Source organism: Acipenser ruthenus, chromosome 18 (assembly GCF_902713425.1).
Source record: "Acipenser ruthenus chromosome 18, fAciRut3.2 maternal haplotype, whole genome shotgun sequence".
In the NCBI taxonomy this organism is placed as follows: Eukaryota; Metazoa; Chordata; class Actinopteri; order Acipenseriformes; family Acipenseridae; genus Acipenser; species Acipenser ruthenus.
Window position 1 is genome coordinate 14,420,304 of NC_081206.1, and position 21,852 is coordinate 14,442,155.

The following is a 21,852-nucleotide window of genomic DNA, read 5'->3' on the forward strand; positions in this document are numbered from 1 at the left end:
GTCCTCTTTCAAAAGCTATGAGGGCATCAGCCTGTGGTAACGACCCCTGTCCTCTTTCAAAAGCTATGAGAGCATCAACCCGTGGTAACGACCCGTCCTCTTTCAAACCTGTTCTCCATGAGGTTTGAGAGGGAGAGAAAGTGGAACAGAGAAATAGGGACAACGACTGGAGAGAGAGGAAGAAAAAGTTTATTAGAATTTCAACTCAGTCATATAACTCAACTTACTTTTATTTACTGAGATTTTTATTATTATAAAATAAACCTAAAATGAAAAGGACAGGTGAAGAAATCAGTGGTTTTGTATGAAATATGCTGTTGTTTTTACTGTGAATTGACGACCAGCAGTTTCTGCATGTAGGAGTTGAGCCATTTCTGTCTCTCCATGGCTGTCAGTAGTTTGCTTTTTTCTCTAAACGCTGCGTCATCTGCTACCACTATATTCCTCTTTTCCGCGTCGGCAGCCTGTGCTGACCAATCAGAGGGCCAGCTCTTGCCCAACCCTGCTTCTCGGACCAGGGACGACTCTTCTGTTTGACTGCTGGGCAGCCAGGCCAGAGCAGATAGGATGCGGGGTTTGAGCTTGGGGGCGGGGAGTTCCGGTGGGGACATCATTTGAACGCTCCAATCACGAAGGGAGATGGAAGGGTAGAGCACCTCCCACTGGGTGTGGCGTCTTGGAGAATCATTATCTTCACTGATTGGAGATGAAGAGAGGCTGGAGCTGGCAGAGATTGACAAGAGAAGGATAGAGATGATTGTAATATACTCAGTCATGTACAACACCTTACACTGCAGCATCCTCAATAAAGAAAGAAAAAGGCAAATAAACAAAAGTAAACATAAAAAACACACCCTGTCACAACAAAGTATATTTACTCACTGCATGACATTGTAGGATACGTAGACACAATCATTGGTAACACCTTTTTGTAAGACAAACTAATGTTTTTTCTGTGATACTTGAATGTAGTTAACTTTGTGCAGTATGTGGTTATGGTTGCTTACAAAAATGCTAAAACAAAAATAAAATTATTATTAGTTTATTTAGCAGACGCCTTTATCCAAGACAACTTACAGAGACTAGGGTGTGTGAACTATGCATCAGCTGCAGAAATGGTTAAGTGACTTGCTCAGGGTCACACAATGAGTCAGTGGCTGAGGTGGGATTTGAACCAGGGACCTCCTGGTTACAAGCCCTTTTCTTTAACCACTGGACCACACAGCCTCCTTTTTAAAGTAATCAGAAAGAAAACATCCTATTAAGCACAAGAACACCTTGTACTTTTCACCTCAAAAGTCAGAAAGCAAGGAATTATAAATTGTTTTGAGAAATCAACCAATCACAGTTGAGGGTTTGTCAAAGTTCCAGAACATCTTATCCCCTGTACAGATGTCCTCCCCCACATTGAACTTACGGTGTAGTTCTGTGTTTACTAGTAGAATCTTTGATATTGTGATTTATAAAAAGTGAATGTATGTGTAACGGGTGGTGTTGTGTGATACACTGCCGTTACGGAATGTCCCCTGACAGTGAGATGAGATGAGAGGGTGTTAACGCTCTAAAACCATAAAGCCCGGCTCTTTTGCATTGTGGTTAAGACGTTCACCTGCCCAGGCCAGCCTCCTCTCTGTCACATATAGTTTTCCTTTCATAACAGAAATCATTTTGAAACCAACTTGCAGTATAAAGTTTTACTATTATTAAAAGCAATAGACTGTCACACACATTCTCTATTTGTCCGGGGGCCACATGCTTCATAAAAATTCATGCTTGCAGGGTCATCTACGCAGAAATCTAACTTAGTCCTAACCTTCAAGTCACTATCAGATTTCAAATTGGCTGTTCAGTCCCCCAGCAGGACGGCTGAAATATTATTCCCTATACAACCGAAGCTATTAAAAACACTGACGTTCCAGGGAACTGTTACCAGATGAAATGACAACCTGTACATTTTTACTTCAATTAATGTAATAAATAATACCTTAATCAGTACAGTACATAGACAATGGGGTTCATTGCTACCAGAGAACCTACAAGATTGTTGCAAAAGATACAAGGAAATAATTTTGTAGACACAAAAACACTAGTGATTAATATAATTACAGGTACTCGGGCATATACTGTACTGTGCCCATAAGATGATGGTCTTTCTGGGTTAAAGTTGGTTCATTCTTTTCAAAGTGTATGTAGCGACTGACTGATTAGAACAGTGTGTGGAAATGGAAAATGTTTATTTCTCAATGTTGTGTTTCCCAGGTCCCTCATGATAACAAGCATGGTGTCACGGATGACCCCGAACCAGCTATTATGTGTAGTAAGACATTGGATCCCTTTGCATGGAGAATTTCAGTGGCTAGAGTTCAGGGTTCATCGATTGATTCAGATTCAGTTGTATTAAGTCTGCCCACTGATGATGCAGAACAAAACAGATGCTGGGTGCCTGCTGATATGAAAAACAGTGAGTTTTGGCCTCCTACTGTGTTCTGGATGGATGGCATACCTCGTAAGGTGTCTCTATGTGAACAGCAGGAAATGCATGAAAGAAACATGTACAGGTCCAGAATGATTGTGAGAGGTACAGAGTTAGCCCTGGTTCATGAAATGAGAAGTAATCCTCTTGTTATGTGTGACTGTGACAGATGCAGAGGTGAATCACCCCTGAGTGGGCCCAAGCCATGTCCAGCCTGCAGTCATTTAGTAAGACACGGTTCCCAGAATTGAGTGCCAAAATCTCTGTTAACATTTTTCAGCTTGAATATAGAATAATGCTGTACTAATAGATGTATGTTAATATGTTTGCTTTAAGTAGTATAGATTGTTGTGGTAACATGTAATCATAAGTAGTGTTAATAATTGTTAGTTTATATAACAGTGTGAAATACTTTGAACAATTTTTATGTATAAGATCATATGAAGCTGTTTCTTATCAAGATGGGCATGGTTGAATACCGAGTCCCAATTCAATGAAAAGAATTGCTGTGTGCTTGTATTTAAGAATTATACTTTCTGAATATAGAGAAAAAAGGGTTAGGAGTATTTAAAAAAAAAAAAAAAAAGGAAAACAGAAAAGGACTAAAAGATTTCACTTTGAGTCGGTTTTTGCTTGTTCACCTATTTTGTAATTCAGTTTTGGAATAGGTGGGCAGGTAAGACTGATTTAGAATAAAAAGCAGCCTCTAATTCAAGAAAAATAAGTATTTTAGAAGATACACCACAAAAAGGGAACAGAAAAATTAAATAAATTCCTATTTTAATATTGCTGCTATGTTGCTGCTAGTAGAGAGTAATATAGTTAACAACCATACCCTATAAGGAGTAGAATACTAGTATGGCTCTGAGTTAAAAAAAAAAAAAAAAAAAAAGATAATGCAGCATAGAAAGAAGTTGTGTTTAAAATACAAAATAAAAAGATTGAATAAATAATGAAAAATAACTTTAAAAGCAAAGGATAGGCTTTGGAAAAGTAAACTCTATGTAACCTGTTTTCTCAAACTTTCTACAAGCCTGCCCTTGGAGGGATTAGTGCTTGATACCAAGAGGTCTTCATTGGCAAGAGAAGAGGGGATTCACTTATCGGGAAACTTACGGTATCGGGGCCAGAAAAAAGGGAGTTAGAATAGAAATGGTCTAATTCCAATATATATATTAAGATAGTTAGTTGTCAGGCAGAAAAAGCAGGTAAGACACAGGTGTAGGGAGATTTCTAGAAAACATTAATCACTAATAAAATTGGCAAAGAGAGAGGTGTCTCTAGCAGACTGGTTTTAGCCAGTTTGTGTATAGCTGAAAAATACAAAGACAACTGAAGGTCAATTAAGTTCAGGCTACCAGGGACCCATAAGGGAAAAACACTACAGCCTTACAACTCAGTAAAAATAATTAGATTTTCCATGAGGAGAAACTCTACACTAAAAAAGACATAGGATGGAAGTTCCCTATAATACCTGCTAAACACACACCTGTAAGGAGAGAAGGAAACCAATTTGAAAAATGAGATGACATGAGGGAATATATTTTTAGAAGCCAGGCACATATAATCAGTATAATCAAGACTGTTGGTGTTGTATATATTTACACAACACTCATATATTTAAACAAAATGCTTTTATAAATACACATATAAAAAGTAGAAAGGTAGCAAAGACTTTGTGAACTCTGTTTCACCTAACTTTTTAGATAGAGGAGGGGGTCAAGGAATGAGTGGATGAAATCATGGCCAAGTGTTTTCGACAGGTGTTGATGGCATATGACTCCCATTAATTGTGAAAAGTTAGTTGTCTGCCAAAAAAGATAAGAACTGTCTTCCCATGTATTCCAATGGAGAGAGAATCTTATGAAAACCTAGATCTCTCACTATGAGGTACCACAATCAAGACTCAGCTTGGCAAAGCAACGTGGTCCATCCTTTGCAGATCTTCACAAGACAGTCCTTCTCTTTTGTTCACGCTACTCTCCCTTGTAATAGGAGGTAAGCATATTAATGGTAATATTGTATCTTGCATGTATTGGTTGTATTGCTATGAGGTGTTGAAACTATGTTTTAGTATTAAGAGAGTGTTATATTGAATGTGCTAAAATATAGCAGTGGGTGCTTGTAGGCTTTGTGCTTAGCTGGCCCGAGGGCTGCACTAAATACATATAATTGTATTATTTTATTGAAGTATTAATGCTGAGCTTGTAATAAACTTAGGACTGCTAATTGTTATTACATGTTTCTGGGTTTTGGTGGTATGCGCAAACTACTAATCCAATATTAAAGGCATTTTAATAAACCGAAGGAGCGCTGATGTTGCTCTGATTTGTAAAACTTCAAATAAATGAGTCTGAGTGATTTTCTTGGTTAAACAAAGGTTTCATGGACACACCGCTCGTCCAGTGCTCGAATATAAACCACTAGGAGTTTTAAACATCTCTGTCCTCCTCAACGTCTCCCCTGAGTTAAGAGTGTGTACAGAGCAAATAATACAATAAAAAGAGTACGTGAAAAGTGAAAACGTGACAATGGCATGCAGCTTAATTAATTTTTCCTGGAATGTGTAAAATAAAAAATAAATAGAAACAATTATTTAAAACTCAAGCCTTCTTGTTTCCATGTAACTTTTTGGGATAGCAGACAATTCTGTCTCTTATGATCTTATATAATGATCTTTAGTATACAGTATTTGCACAGCCTACCACTTGTATAGAGGACACTCGGTAGCCAGTATTTCCCCAGTATATTTGGGTCTTGCTGTAGCCTCTCGTTATGGCCTCCTTACCTGTCTAAGCTGCGGAGGTGAGGGAGAGTGTATCCAGAAGACAGCACGCCTGACAGCAGAAGAGCCAAACACAGGGACCTGGACCGAGGTGCAGAAAGGGTCTTCATTATCTGAAGAAACAGTCAAGTGAATAAATGTATGGTAATAGGGAACACACTGGAATCTTTTTCTGAGCTGAAGACAGTAGATGAAAGCATGCCACGCAGTGTTTCCTTGTGGATTTATTTATTATTTATTATTTATTTCTTAGCAGACACCCTTATCCAGGGCGACTTACAATTGTTACAAGATATCACATTATTTTTACTTACAATTACCCATTTATACAGTTGGGTTTTTACTGGAGCAATCTAGGTAAAGTACCTTGCTCAAGGGTACAGCAGCAGTGTCCTCCACCTGGGATTGAACCCACAACCCTCCGGTCAAGAGTCCAAAGTCCTAACCACTACTCCACACTGCTGCCCAATATATGTATCATAGTTGGTGTTGTGTTTCAATAAGACAGGTAGGCTTACTAAAGCTACCCACTATATTCAGAAACACGTGAACCACACAAGGAAATCGTGTTCAGAATGGTCTTGGAAATTGCTTTTGTGTAATTCCCCAGGGATGAAATCTACTATGAGGGAATACAGTGGAGGCAGTTGTATGCATGTATGTATGTATGTCACACTTCACACACTTTTTACATATATCTGAAGAACCACTTATCTTGACACTTGGTATAACCGTTATTTAGCATTGAGATACTGAGAATATCAGCTTTTGCAGATATATGGGGATGTCTGTCCCGCTTATCCAAATGTCACGAAACTTGATATCAACACTATTTAGCATAAAGTATTAAGAATATGGTATTCTGGGACATGAGGTGGGTCCTCATGTCCAGTCATCCATCTGTCACACTTACATGTTTGCATTCATCTGGAGAATTGCTTGTCAAATTGTGATTAAGCATTTCATTGCCAACTCTTATTCTACAGTATACTATTATGTAATGCTGTAATGCTGTTGATACTGTATATGTCACAGGCAGCCACTTTGTCATCTGATAGCTCTGCTTGTGAATGTAAAGCTGTGGCAGGGTATGTATGTTACGGACATACTTCTTCATAGAAGAGGCAGAAGCCAGAAGTGTAAATGACCTAACATCTAGTTTCTATGTACCCGATACTGTATGTGTACATAGAAAAGCCCATGCCATCGACAGGTTTGGAACGGCACCAAACACAGTATTGTAATTGACCAATAAAGATTTATTTAGTAAGGATAATGTATTATTTAATTATGAAATCAGTTAGAACATATGCCACCCATTAAAAACAATATACAATTAGTCTAATTATAAAGGGAAATTGTGGGTTGTATTAGGAGAAAAGCAGACAAGAAGATTACAAAAAGAAAGCATTGCAGTACCTTACGGATATTGCTGAAGAAGCAGAGATGAATAGGTTTCAATGTGAACCCACGCCCTCTGTAATTGTCTCTGCGTATGTCCATAATTACAGCAGATGCTTCTCAAAGTTCAATGAGGGAAATGACTGTTATTTTTACAGAGCAACTAATACAAGAGGTAAGTAGCTGTCAGTGGAATACAACAGGTAATACAATCAGGCAGTGTGAGCAACGTTCTATAGAAACGCTACTTCTATTATATATTCTGCTCCCGTCATCACATTCACCTTATACATTGTACTGGTATATAGAAACGAGACCCTGGTTACTGTTAAGATTTTAAAAAATGCACCTTACTACAAATATTAAGTTTTGATTTAAATAATATTAGAAAAAACAAGATACCTCTTACCAAGGTTATTGTCTTGCCCCACTGATAAACAACAATTCTTGCTTGGTTTAAATTAATTCGGTAATTAACTGAAACATTTTTTTTGCAGTGTATTAGTTACAAAATAAATAGTAAATTGCATACCTGTTATATATAAGTTGTGTGCTGTGGTTTAATGCAAACGATATGTCCAATCACAGCAACAAAGCATGGGAATACAACATGTTTTGTAATCACAGAGTTTAGCTTGATTTTACAAACACTTTGTTACTTTTTAGAACATGTTTCTATTGTCCATTCCCACTTAGAGGACCTCTGCTTTAAGGGAGCTTTGATACATGTAATACTTAATATTCAATAGACCATACAGTATGCCACAGTTGTCCAACATTTCCAAAGAGTTCTTATAGAACCAATAGAAGCAACTACACTAATACACAGCTTCAGTTACATGTTAAATACAACATCAATTTGCTGAATTTTGTCTGTAATTGCTTCCAGACAACTACACTACAGATTGCCCTTGTAGTTTTATCAAACCCTTTCAAAGACATGTATTGGCTCCAGAGACATTTACTGGGCTTCGCTGCACATTAATGTCACATTAAAACAAAGTTGGATATTTACAGCTCTAGAGGATAAGTCAGTCATAAACCTAAACTTGAATTACTCTGGGGTTTAGTTCACATCAAACCCGTTACACAGTTTGGTCCTGACAGCCATGCATTGAACAGGTCAAAGATACATATGCAGTGCTAGAGACTGTTCTGTCCCCACCCGGGTGGTCCATCTAATGCAGTCTTGCAGGGCAATGTCAGGAAGCACTGTTTGCTCTACCCCTGCTCAGCGGATAACAGACTGTCTAATGTCAGTCTCTGATGAGTGCTACCAAGCAAAACCAGTGCTGGCCATCGCTGGAACTCATAACATGGAAGAAACTAGAATATAAGCAATGACTCTTGTCATCTCGCCTGACCCTGGCTTAGTGTGTACTTTACATTACAAGCAATGCATTTGGTTGTCTTACCTTTTGGAATAAAACAGGTCCCAGCTCTCAGATTCAAGGTGCTGCACAGCCGGGGTTCAGTAGAAATTGAAGTGTTTTTGTCATGTTGTTTCCCGTCTTATATACCATACCTCCAAAAGAAAGATGAAGGGCGTTTGAGGGAGCGAGGGAGAGAGAGAGAGAGAGAGAGAGAGAGAGAGAGAGAGAGAGAGAGAGAGAGAGAGAGAGAGAGATTAAAAGATTGTTTTATTTAAACTGTAAAAGGTCTGTTTTTAAGGAAGTAATAAAAAGACTGGAGGCCAGCTTGGTCATCGTTATTATACAGCTAGTATAATATAGATACAGCAGGTAGAACACATTCACTTGACTTGCAAGGTTGAAGGTCGTAGATTTAACGAGGTCTGGACACATTCTGAATTAAAAAAAAAATGAAAAAATGAATATCAAGTTGTGAATTATTCATTTTTTGTTTAAAAAAAGACAAATGTTAATCATTTGTTATATATCCTTTGTATATTTTTCCCTTGTATATCCCTGTAAAAAAAAAAAAAAAGACAAAGAGAATTGCATCTTTAAACCTCAGTGGTCCAATGTCAGTTATGGGTAAGTGCATATTACCAAAGAACTCGAGTCAGTTGTTTCTTCCTTTGTTTTTCTGTTCCTACGCCTGCACAGGGTGGAATAAGGAATGCTTGTTAAATTTGATAAGGCCGTTAGCAAACCTGTCACTAGATTGAGACTTAGATAAATAAATTGATGGATTTAGGGTGGGTTGCTGAGTTTATTTTTGAAACTGGTCCCTTTTTGCTGATTAGAAAAGCATATAAATATTGAGAAATAAAATTGGAGGCAGGTAGAAGATGGCTTGCATTTTAGGCAGATTTTCTTTTCTTCTTGTTGTTGTGGGTTGACAGGCAGTTGGGCTGCTTTTGTGTTCCAGGTGTTAAATCAGGAAGGATATTTTATGACAGGTGCTGGTTTGGCAGCACTGGAGATTGAAGTCCACAAAGCTGGGATAGTGTGGTGGCAATGTGAGCTTTTCATGACTGACCTGGAATGAGCTATTTAGTTTAGAGTTTTTTAAAACTTTCTTACAAAGGTGACAGTAGTGCCCAGTTTGATGCTGTTTTTGTGATGTGGACAATTACCCCACAATCCCCGTACACATTATTAATAAAAAACATTCTTCTGGCTCGACTGGATTTCTGTTGCCAAAAACTTCCTCTTGCAAGCCCGACACCTTCCAGGGTATCACTGACAGCGTGACAAGGCTCTTTCTCTCTATAGATCTCCTGCTTCAGACGTCTGAGCTGAGTGGTGAGGTTAGTCCTTAAGTTTTTTTTTTTTTAATACATTGATTATTGTTTTATGATTCTTGTTTTATTTGATATTGTATTATCGATTATTGTGTTATTAATTGTTATTCATTAACCTTTATTTTCTTTACAGATTATTTTTCTTTGCATTGGGGGTGCTGTTGTGGGGAGCTGGGGGTTCTCTTTTGGGCACAAGTGAAGCTCACTTCCTAACCTTAGGGGTCGGCTACATCGGCCTTGTCCTCCAAGAGGAAGGTCCCCAAGTGCCAGAGGAAACCATCAGCCAAAAAATACCAGATCTATCTTTCATTTTCTTGTATTTCTGCTCACTGTAATCTTTTTCACCCTTGCCAGTCTCCCTCTCTGGAAAGAAAAGCTTGTTCCCAGCCTCGGAGCGCAGCAATTATGCCTTGATTCCTCGGAGGTGGCTTCAAGAGCTGGGTGAGACCCCTGGCTCTCTTTGCATGTTTATTCTTAGCTTCCCAGCTTGGAGGTGAATCAGTTCAGCCTCACCTCCAAGAGTGCGGCTCTCTGTGAACCAAGTGAAAACCATGTACTTTTACTAAAGTCACAAGCACTTACTCCTATTTCAATTCCTGAGGTTCTTCCGCCATGCAGCCCTTGCTCCTGTACAAGAAACTACTAGTAAAATCTATCAATGACATGGGGGGCATGTTTTCTATTCCATTAAGAAGTTTGGCTTCACAAATTTTTACAAAACAACTTTTTATTAAGACCTAAAACAGTATAAACTTTTCCACTAGACTTGTACCTAGGTCTATGAAGGAAAACTCCATCAAAACGGTAGTCCAGTAATTATATATTGTGTATATACTGTATATGGCTATTTTCATGTATTTTCAGTATGAGACACTAACATTATTTCAAGTTACCTAAGGCTGAAAGAACTGGTGTTTTTAAAAAGTGTTGATTAGCTTTTTTATGGGCTAAAATGTCACAGTAGTTAGATCCAGGAAGTGAAAATACTTAAGATTTTACTTTAATACTAAATATAAGATTTGGAATCAGATGAGCATTGATGGGTTGAATGGCCTCCTCTCGCTTGATTTTTTACTTTTTCAGTTTTCAGTTTCCCAAGTCCAGTGGGTAACTTCCGAAGTGAAATTAAAAAATCAGACCAGAAGCAGAAATGCCAATGTAATATATGTTTATGATTTATCAGTGCATGTTGGCTTTTTAACATTTTGCTAAATTAAAATGCATATATACACACACACACACACACACACACAAATACAGTGAAAGGAGGTCCACAGGTTTAGGTCCTGGTTTACTGTATGAACAGTATCAGGATCAGTCACTGTTTAGGTCATTTGCAATTGAATATGCAACTGAAATTCAAGCTTCTGTTGGAGAAATTATAAATCTAGGATCCTGAGTCACCCAAGAAGAATTCTTCTCATGTGTTAATATCAAAAGGGTCATGAATTAATATAATTATAGGGCAATTTAAATTCAATAATTATTTCTTATTCTGGTAACGTTTAAACAATGGCAAGAACACCACAGGAATAACTGGCACTCCATTCATGTGGATTTGCAGTCAAGGGGTTGACAGCTTAATAAATAAGAATCTTTGAAAACACAAGAATACATTAATTCAAAACAGGCTGGAAAGGTTAAAGATTAAAGCGATCAAAAGGTCATAGAACTGATTGGACCAAAGACTGCTCGCAGTGTTGACATCTTGTGACCTTGTAAGCCAGTTATATTTAATGCAATCCTTGTTAAATCACATACATACAGCAATGAGTTTTGATGAAGTTAACATAGGGGCAATTTCCATAGAAAAAGACAAATAAGGCTCCCTTTTTCTCGCTGTTGGTAGTACTTTAGGGTTGTGTGTGTTTCCATGTAGTCTTTTAGCCAGAGAAATACTCGTTCCAAATGCAAATAACCTATTTTATATTAAAATACGGGAGGCATGTTTAAATGTTTCTGTCTGAGTTGCAGCTTTGTTAACTGGGTTTCCACAGCGTTTGCAGGGTGTTGTTAAACTGGGTTTCCACAGCATTTGCAGGGTGTTGTTAAACTGGGTTTCCACAGCATTTGCAGGGTGTTGTGAAACTGGGTTTCCACAGCGTTTGCAGGGTGTTGTGAAACTGGGTTTCCACAGCGTTTGCAGGGTGTTGTGAAACTGGGCTTCCACAGCGTTTGCAGGGTGTGTTGAAGCACCACAGGTGCAGCCGGCCACCAAAAACAAAACAGACATAGCATTACACAAATAATCATAAAAAAACAACATTCCATAAGAAAGAGCTGTGTACAAGTATTATTTGCTAAATATGTCTGACTGCATATACTGTATATTTTTATTATAAACCTATTATATACATTATTATTGCCTGTCCTGCTATGACTGCCTCTCACATCCCTGTTCTGTCCTCGTCCTCTGCCCTCCCTCCGCTGCTGCTCCTCCAACCCCTCTAACCTCATTTCTCTGCCTCTCCCCCCCTCCCGCACACTCTCTGGTGCACTCTGGAACTGTCACTCTTCTGCTAACAAAGCTGATTTCATCTCTGCCTTTGCCTCCCACCTCTCGCTCGATTTCCTTGCTCTCACTGAAACCTGGCTGTCCCCTGATAACACTGTTACTCCTGCTGCCCTGTCCTCTCTCTACGTCCTGTCCCATACCCCGCGTCTCACTGGACGGGGAGGTGGGACGGGACTTCTCCTCTCTCCCTCCTTACTCTTTTCTGTCCCCTCTGATCTCTCCTCACTCTCTGTCAATACCTTTGAATTTCATGCAGTCCAACTAACCTCTCCCTGTCAACTCCTGCTCATTGTTCTGTACCGTCCCCTTAGGCCTCTCAATCACTTTCTGGATGAACTCGACTATCTACTCTCCTCCCTCCCCTCTCTGTCTACCCCGACTGTCCTGTTGGGTGACTTCAACATCCATCTCTCCAACCCCAGCCACTCTGCTGGATTCCTCCCTCTCCTTCACTCCTTCGACTTCTGTCTCTCTCCGTCCCCTCCTACCCACAAAGCTGGCCGTCAACTGGACCTCACCTTCTCCAGGGCCTGCTGCCCCTCCACCCTCTCTGTCACCCCCCTGGACCTCTCTGATCACTATTTCATCTCTTTTTCTCTGTCTCTCCCCCCTCTCCCTGCTCCTCCTACCCCCACTGTCACCTCTCGCCGTAACCTCCGCTCTCTCTCCCCCTCTGTCCTTGCCTCCACTGCTCTCTCTCACCTCCCTCCTATCGACTCCTTTTCACAACTCTCCGTAGACTCTGCTACCTCCACCCTCTTCTCCTCACTCACCTCCTCCCTCGACTCCCTCTGCCCCCTAACTTCCTGACCTGCTCGCCCCTCCCCTCCCCATCCCTGGCTCTCCTCTGCACTCCACTCGGCAAGAATCACACTGCGATCTGCTGAAAAGAAATGGAAGAGAACCAAACTCCCTGCTGCCCTAGACCTTTACCGCACTCTCCTCTCCTCCTTCTCCTCTACTCTCTCCTCTGCTAAATGTACTTATTTCCAATCTGTAATCCAAGCCTCCACTAACAACCCACGTAAACTATTCTCTACCTTCTCCTCCCTCCTAAACCCTCCCCCCTCCTCCTCCCTCCTCTATCTCCCCTGATGACTTTGCCTCCTTCTTCTCTTCTAAAATCTCAGATATCCACAAACTCTTTAACACCTCTCCCTCCCCCGCATCCCCTCCTGCTCCAACCCCTACACCCACTACATCCCCTACTAACTCGCCCTCCTTCTCCACCTTCTTGCCCCTCTCAGACTCTGACCTCTCCTCCCTGCTCCAGGGTCACAAACCCACCACGTGTGCCTTGGACCCCCTCCCCACTCACCTCTTTCAAGCTGCTGCTCCTGCTCTACTCCCCTTCATCTCCTCCCTCCTCAACACCTCTCTACTTTCTGGTATCTTTCCCACTGCCTTCAAAAAAGCCTCTATCACTCCCCTCCTCAAAAAACCTACCTCCGACCCCCACCTCCCTCCAGAGCTACCGTCCTGTCTCCCTCCTACCCTTCCTCTCCAAAACCCTTGAGCGGACTGTACACCGTCAGCTCTCTGCTTTCATGTCCAACCACTCTCTGCTTGACCCTCTCCAATCTGGCTTCCGCTCTGCTCACTCCACTTAAACCGCCCTCCTGTCTGTCACCAACTCACTTAAGTGTGCCCGAGCTGCCTCTCTCTCCTCTGTCCTAATTCTCCTCGATCTCTCTGCTGCCTTTGACACTGTTGATCACTCTATTCTACTATCATCTCTCGCTGACCTGGGGATCTCTGGCACTGCTCTGGCCTGGTTCTCCTCCTACCTCTCCAACTGCACTTACCAGGTAACCTGACGTGGAGCAACCTCCACACCTCACCCTCTCTTAACAGGAGTCCCCCAAGGGTCAGTCTTGGGTCCTCTCCTGTTCTCTCTCTACACCCGCTCCCTGGGCCCACTCATCGCATCCTATGGTTTCTCATACCATTTCTATGCTGATGATGCTCAGATTTTCCTCCCCTTCCCCACCTCTGACTCCACCATCTCCTCCCGTATCTCTACCTGTCTGTCTGCTATTTCCTCCTGGATGCACTCGCATCACCTCAAACTCAACCTCTCTAAATCTGACCTCCTTTTCTTTCCCTCCTCCTCCCCCTTCTCTGATCTCTCTATCTCTGTTCCTCTACCACACTCTCTCCCTCTTCCTCCGCTAAGAACCTTGGAGTCACCCTGGACCCCTGCCTCTCTTATTCCCAGCACATCTCCACTCTGGCACGCACTTGCCGATTCTTCCTGAGCAACATCCGAAGAATCCGACCCTTCCTCACCAACTATGCTACCCAGCTCCTGGTCCAGGCCCTGGTACTCTCCCGCCTAGACTACTGCAACTCCCTGCGTCCGCCACCCGTCCGCTCCAGCTCATCCAGAACTCTACTGCCCGCCTGGTGTTCTCTCTGCCTCGCTTCGCCCACGCTACTCCACTACTCCGCTCGCTCCACTGGCTCCCGATCACCGCTCGCATCCAGTTCAAGACTCTTGTACTAGCCTACAGATGCCTTGACCAGACAGCACCCAGCTACCTCCAGACCCTCATCTCTCCCTACACCCCCACTCGACCTCTCCGCTCCGCCTGCACTAGAAGACTAGCTCTACCTCCGCTACGCTCCCCTGCCTCCAGAGCCCGCTCCTTCTCCACCCTTGCTCCGCAGTGGTGGAATGACCTTCCTACAGATGTCAGGACTGCCCAGTCCCTGACCACATTCCGGCGCCTCCTTAAGACTCACCTCTTCAAACAGCACCTGTAGAACTCCTCTGTTTGTATCCTAGGACACTATCACCCTTCATGTAAATGTGCTTTATTTTGCTCTTATCTGCCCCCTATTTTACTGCATTTAATCCTGTACTTCAGAATACTGTAATCTGCCAAGTGTTTAATCTGTAGTACTTTGTATTTAATCACATCCTGATGTAACTATCACTATTTAATCATATCCTGATGTAACTATCACTATTTAATCATATCCTGATGTAACTATCACTATTATCTGCTGTATTATTGAATTGTGGTTTGTCACACTTGTACTTTGCTTGAACAAAAGTTATTGTATTTCTTGCTCTTATTGTATTACTTGTATTGTAACACTTGAAATGTATTTGCTTATGATTGTAAGTCGCCCTGGATAAGGGCGTCTGCTAAGAAATAAATAATAATAATTATTATTCTTGTTATCAAATTAGTCATTTACCAGGCTCTTTTATCCAAAGCGACTTACCAAGAAACTGGGGGGGGGGGGGAGCGACTATCTACGCATCAACAGCACTGCTGCTGCAGAGTCACTTACAGTGCCTTGCGAAAGTATTCGGCCCCCTTGAACTTTGCGACCTTTTGCCACATTTCATGCTTCAAACATAAAGATATGAAACTGTAATTTATTGTGAAGAATCAACAACAAGTGGGACACAATCATGAAGTGGAACAAAATTTATTGGATATTTCAAACTTTTTTAACAAATAAAAAACTGAAAAATTGGGCGTGCAAAATTATTCAGCCCCTTTACTTTCAGTGCAGCAAACTCTCTTCAGTGAGGATCTCTGAATGATCCAATGTTGACCTAAATGACTAATGATGATAAATAGAATCCACCTGTGTGTAATCAAGTCTCCGTATAAATGCACCTGCACTGTGATAGTCTCAGAGGTCCGTTTAAAGCGCAGAGAGCATCATGAAGAACAAGGAACACACCAGGCAGGTCCGAGATACTGTTGTGGAGAAGTTTAAAGCCGGATTTGGATACAAAAAGATTTCCCAAGCTTTAAACATCCCAAGGAGCACTGTGCAAGCGATAATATTGAAATGGAAGGAGTATCAGACCACTGCAAATCTACCAAGACCTGGCCGTCCCTCTAAACTTTCAGCTCATACAAGGAGAAGTCTGATCAGAGATGCAGCCAAGAGGCCCATGATCACTCTGGATGAACTGCAGAGATCTACAGCTGAGGTGGGAGACTCTGTCCATAGGACAACAATCAGTCGTATACTGCACAAATCTGGCCTTTATGGAAGAGTGGCAAGAAGAAAGCCATTTCTTAAAGATATCCATAAAAAGTGTCGTTTACAGTTTGCCACAAGCCACCTGGGAGACACACCAAACATGTGGAAGAAGGTGCTCTGGTCAGATGAAACCAAAATCGAACTTTTTGGCAACAATGCAAAACGTTATGTTTGGCGTAAAAGCAACACAGCTCATCACCCTGAACCCACCATCCCCACTGTCAAACATGGTGGTGGCAGCATCATGGTTTGGGCCTGCTTTTCTTCAGCAGGGACAGGGAAGATGGTTAAAATTGATGGGAAGATGGATGGAGCCAAATACAGGACCATTCTGGAAGAAAACCTGATGGAGTCTGCAAAAGACCTGAGACTGGGACGGAGATTTGTCTACCAACAAGACAATGATCCAAAACATAAAGCAAAATCTACAATGGAATGGTTCACAAATAAACATATCCAGGTGTTAGAATGGCCAAGTCAAAGTCCAGACCTGAATCCAATCGAGAATCTGTGGAAAGAACTGAAAACTGCTGTTCACAAATGCTCTCCATCCAACCTCACTGAGCTCGAGCTGTTTTGCAAGGAGGAATGGGCAAAAATTTCAGTCTCTCGATGTGCAAAACTGATAGAGACATACCCCAAGCGACTTACAGCTGTAATCGCAGCAAAAGGTGGCGCTACAAAGTATTAACTTAAGGGGGCTGAATAATTTTGCACGCCCAATTTTTCAGTTTTTTATTTGTAAAAAAAGTTTGAAACATCCAATAAATTTCGTTCCACTTCATGATTGTGTCCCACTTGTTGTTGATTCTTCACAAAAAATTACAGTTTCATATCTTTATGTTTGAAGCCTGAAATGTGGCAAAAGGGGGCTGAATACTTTCGCAAGGCACTGTACAAATAGGACCTCGGTTTTACATCTCATCCGAAATATATACACATACTTACATAATATATACATGTTTTCCTACAGAACTGTAGCTTCAGCAAATCATATGCTTATAGCCTATGCACTGAGCTAAATACCAGCACTTTAGGGTAATGGTATAAAAGTGATCCAGTCAAAATGTTTAGTACAGTACATTTTTAAATATTGGTAGTTGTGACAGGACAGCGTCACTGGCAATCTTGTTTTGACCAGGAAGGGAAACTCAGACACAGAAGTTGAAGTTTCAGCCACATTAATGCACACTTTAATTATAAATAAACAAATACTAAACAGCACAAAACACACTAACAAAATAAAACGGCATGGTGGCCAAAATAAAAGGTTTACAAAAATACAGGACGGATGGCACAGCACGGAACACGGAACACAGAACACAGAACACAGAACACAGAACACAGAACACAGAACACAGAACACAGAACCAACACAGACCCTCACCTTCACCAACATTAACTCTAACCATTCTGTCTAATAGCCATGATCACCCTATTTATACACTTGAAATTTAACCCTCTCCCTGCCAACCCAATATTCCCAACACCAACACCTGTGCACCGACAGGGCTTGCCCTGCCACACCGCCACAGTAGGCTACCGTACTCACCTTTATTTCCCACTACATATTATTCTTATATTATTATTAATAATAATAATAATAATAATAATAATAATAATAATAATAATAATAATAATAATGAGGCAGACTCAGAGCACTGGTGTTGACACGCCGCACAGATTTATTACCAGCAATGCGAGCCCCAGTATCAGTTTGCCACACAAAATGGCGAGCGCTAGTCCCACTAAACGGAACGTCCCGCTCTAGGAACCTACTACTCTACGGTAACATTCTCTATACTGTTGAGATCAACATCCCCTAAACTGATCTACTATTGTTGCTTCTGAAGTCCCAGCCTCCCAGCGCCTCCGGCTCGTTGTGACGGTCCTGGCTGAGCAGTCTTCACAGGAACCATCTTCCGAAGTCCTGGCCTCCCAGCGCCTCCGGGTCGTTGTGACGGTCCTGGCTGAGCAGTCTTCACAGGAACCGTCTTCCGAAGTCCCGGCCTCCCAGCACCTCCAGCTCGTTGTGACGGTCCTGGCTGAGAGGTCTTCACAGGAACCGTCTTCCGAAGTCCTGGCCTCCCAGCGCCTCCGGCTCGTTGTGACGGTCCTGGCTGAGCAGTCTTCACAGGAACCGTCTTCCAAAGTCCTGGCCTCCCAGAGCCTCTGGGTCGTTGTAACGGTCCTGGCTGAGCAGTCTTCACAGGCACCGTCCTGCAGTCAAGGGGTTGCGTAGCAGTCTTCCTACAGAGCGGACGCTCTCCTCCTGGATGTAAACCAGCAAACTTTCACTCAGCGCCCGTCTGTGTGGCAATGGCCGTGCAGTAGCCCCAACACTTGAGCTTCGCGCAGCATCCCCAGGTACGACCCCCAGCCAATCCAGACTTCCCGATCCCCTCAGTGCTGGGCGAGCCTAACTACCCAACTGGTTGCCCAGCAACGCATCTCAGCTGCACACCCTTGTGCAGGAACCAGGGACATGGCTCTCCCTGCCACAGCCCATCTCAGTGACATCACAAAAACAAAAAAAAACCAACAAGCAGGCAGTGAAATTCAACTCCTCCACTTTCCAATGATGTGCGTTAACAAGCTGTACTGCAAGTTATGGTGGCCCAGCAAGTCAAAGGAACAAAGTGCATTTTTTATTCAGTATGATCTTGTTTACACCATCACAAGCTGTTAGTTGTGTTGCTTAGAACTGTGTAACCAAATTTTGGGAGTTGTTTGCGGACCACCTGAAGTTTACTCACGGACCACAAATGGCCCGCGGACCACAGGTTGGGAACCGCTGGCCTAGAGTGTTCTGTTCCTTAGCAATAAGATGCAATTCATTGTGCACTAGCATTAAGTAGCATCTATCATGGGTACCTACAAAGGAAAAAAAAGTTTGTACCAAAATCTGTATTAAATTAGCATAGCTGTACTATTGCTGCCGTATACCGACAACACTAGGCTTGAGCAAATGCATTGAGCAAGATTTGTTTAAATGTATGAAAACATGAAAAAGAAACTTGCTGCATAATGAAGTTCGAGAAAGTCCGGGTGGACAGCACAGATACATTCGCTGAACTCGTATGGACTACTGATATACTTACTGCTTCATCAATTTAACAACAAGAACAATATATATATTATAATATTATAAGCACATTCTACTGGTGAGAGCCTTGCACTGTAACTGCTGGATTCGGATTCAAGTATTTCTTCTTCTGACGGTTCAGTAGGAAGACTTGTATATAATACATGTATGTGTGTGTATATTCTTCAGATTAGGTGTGTGATTCTGCAGCAGTAGTTGCATAGTTCACCCCTAGCCTCTGTCGCTTTGGATATATCAGTCGTTGATATCAGACAGAAACATTGAAATATGCCTCCCGTATTTTATTATAAAAAGGTTATTTGCATTTGGAAGGAGAATTTCTCTGGCTAAAGGAAAACTACATGGAAACCCAGACTACCTGAAAATGCAACCAAAATAGTGTGAAAAAAGGGTGAGACTCCTTTCTCTTTTTCCATGGAAATGACCCCACTGATAACCACAGTACTCTGTGAATGTGCAGTCATATCTTCTACCTGTACATGATATCCATATAGAACAATTTAGTGCATTATCACTTCATAGTTATTTTATACAAATGCCAAATCAGATCCCAATGTAAATACAGATTTGTTCAGAACCAGGTTGAAACAATTGCTAAGAGTGACATCAAACGGGTGCTGCATAATGCAGGGAACATAACACTTACAGCTCTGTACAACGAGATCCAGCAAATTCAGTTGTCAAGATAACCCTATAAAGGGAAATTTGCAAACCAACAAATTCAAAATAGTATTGTACAAATAACTCACAGTTAAAGGGGAATTAAGAGCCAGCAAATGTGATGAACTAGGGTACTGTGGATGAGAAGGGCAGCACATTCATAAAGAATAGCAGAGAGAGTGAACCATCACAGAACCCTACCTGGGCAGCAAATTAAATACAATATATAAGATAGTAATCATAGCTAACAGTATTGGATGATCTGAAATCCAATGCAGCTTAGTCTACAGAAGTATCACAAACAAGGATTTGAGAGCTAAGCAAATTCTATACACAGTAGAACTGCATACACCATGAGCAACACTGAGGATCTGATCCGCACAGTAGAACTGCATACACCATGAGCAGCACTGAGGATCTGATCTGCACAGTAGAACTGCATACACCAGGAGCAGCACTGGGGATCTGATCCGCACAGTAGAACTGCATACACCATGAGCAGCACTGAGGATCTGATCTGCACAGTAGAACTGCATACACCATGAGCAGCACTGAGGATCTGATCTGCACAGTAGAACTGCATACACCATGAGCAGCACTTGAGGATCTGATCCGCACAGTAGAACTGCATACACCATGAGCAGCACTGGGGATCTGATAACCAGCGAATGCAACACAAATAATTGAAATAATTCCAACATGGAATGAGGCTCTTCCAAATGAGGTGGCGTTCTTTCAAGCCTGTATCCTGCATCTCTACCACTGACACTCCAGTCAATAGCAGATCACTCGTGTTTTTAATCTTCCCACTCAGCATTCTTGCTCCACGTCACATCTCGTTAAAAACAAAGCTCACCATTATCCGGCTCGTAGTTCTGTCTTAAAAATGGTATAATAGATAGCAGATCGCTTCTAGCTGCTTTGGTCTGGCCTTTGTGCTCCTGACAGTTAGAAATATGTTTTTGTCGTGTGTTTGATTAAGAGATTCACCCCAATTCGCCCCCACCTTCCTTTGTACAGAAATGTTCTATTTTCAACAATTACTCAGTGACATCACCTGGGAAGGCAACTTGACTAATAGAGGCTAAAGCAGAGGAATTTGATTATGAAAACATAGTTTTGCTTATTATAGCTTACTGTCATGCACAAAAGATGACATTTTTTAAAACTTTCTAATTTTAAAAATGACATGATAAACCATGTTTGATTTAAGAAAACCTGGAATTATAAACTTTTTTTCAATGACATACTTAGAGCTGAAAAGGTCACCAAAAGATAACTAAAGGTCAGGAATGTTGGTTTGTGTGATTTACAGCTGGCTTCACAGATTAGCTCTACTCCCAGGCTACCTAACCTACAGTAACATTGAGGAGCACCCGGGAGAGGCAGTTGTCCTTTTCCATCGGGGTGGGATCAGCCAGGCAGAATACCAGAAGGAAATAAGCTACTGTAAGACCCCAACAACATGCAGGGCAACGAACATCGTTTTATAAATACAGGTGCTTAACTATATTGAACAAATAGGACAAGTCTAGAACACACAGGTCACGTCATGGGGTTTGCACCATTCAATAAAAACAATAGATGTTCAATTATAATTAAAAAATAAAGTGCAGTGCTGCTCAACACAATCACAGAGACGGGGCTTATTAAAAACAACAATAAAACCGATACTTTAAGAACTCCCCGTCTCCAGCACTCCTCCAAAACCCCAATGCCTTTAAAATACTAATTTCTAATACCGTTAAAAACACACACACACACAGAGTCTTTTTCCCAGTCTGAAAGTACCCAGCTACCTAAAAACCTGATCAAATGCAATTGTTCACGGAATATAACTCTTTTTACCCTGAGAGCAGCGGCAGTTTCTAATCCATTTCCCCCAAACTTCCCTTTTGTCTTCTTTTCCTGACTGGAGCTCCGAGCGCGACAGTACCGAGGAAGAGCTGGGTGAGATCCCCCTACTGAGGAGGACTAGTGTGAAGCGAGCAACAGTTGCTGGCAACATTATGCAACTGCCAGTAAGTCAATAGGAGAGGGTCGAAAGCGTATTTCAAATTAAGTCTCAAATAATCTGCAAAGAAAATGCCTTATTGTATTTATCTTTATTTTTGTTTATATTGCTTATTGTATTTCTATTTGTTTATATTTATATTCTATTACATATTTTGTATGTAAAAATCTATCA

At 41.6% G+C, this 21,852-nt stretch overlaps 1 protein-coding gene across 1 annotated transcript; it reads right to left on the bottom strand.

Moving 5' to 3' along the window:
- Nucleotides 1–210: 210 nt before the first annotated feature.
- On the bottom strand, nt 211–8,178 carry LOC117400813 (tuberoinfundibular peptide of 39 residues-like). Its single transcript, XM_034001163.3, has 3 exons — nt 8,075–8,178; nt 5,262–5,371; nt 211–723 (listed from the first exon to the last, which is right to left on the bottom strand). Exons 2-3 carry the CDS (start codon nt 5,366–5,368, stop codon nt 324–326), a joined length of 507 nt encoding a protein of 168 aa, XP_033857054.3. The 5' UTR covers nt 5,369–5,371; nt 8,075–8,178; the 3' UTR covers nt 211–323.
- Between the last annotated feature and the right edge of the window lie 13,674 nt (nt 8,179–21,852).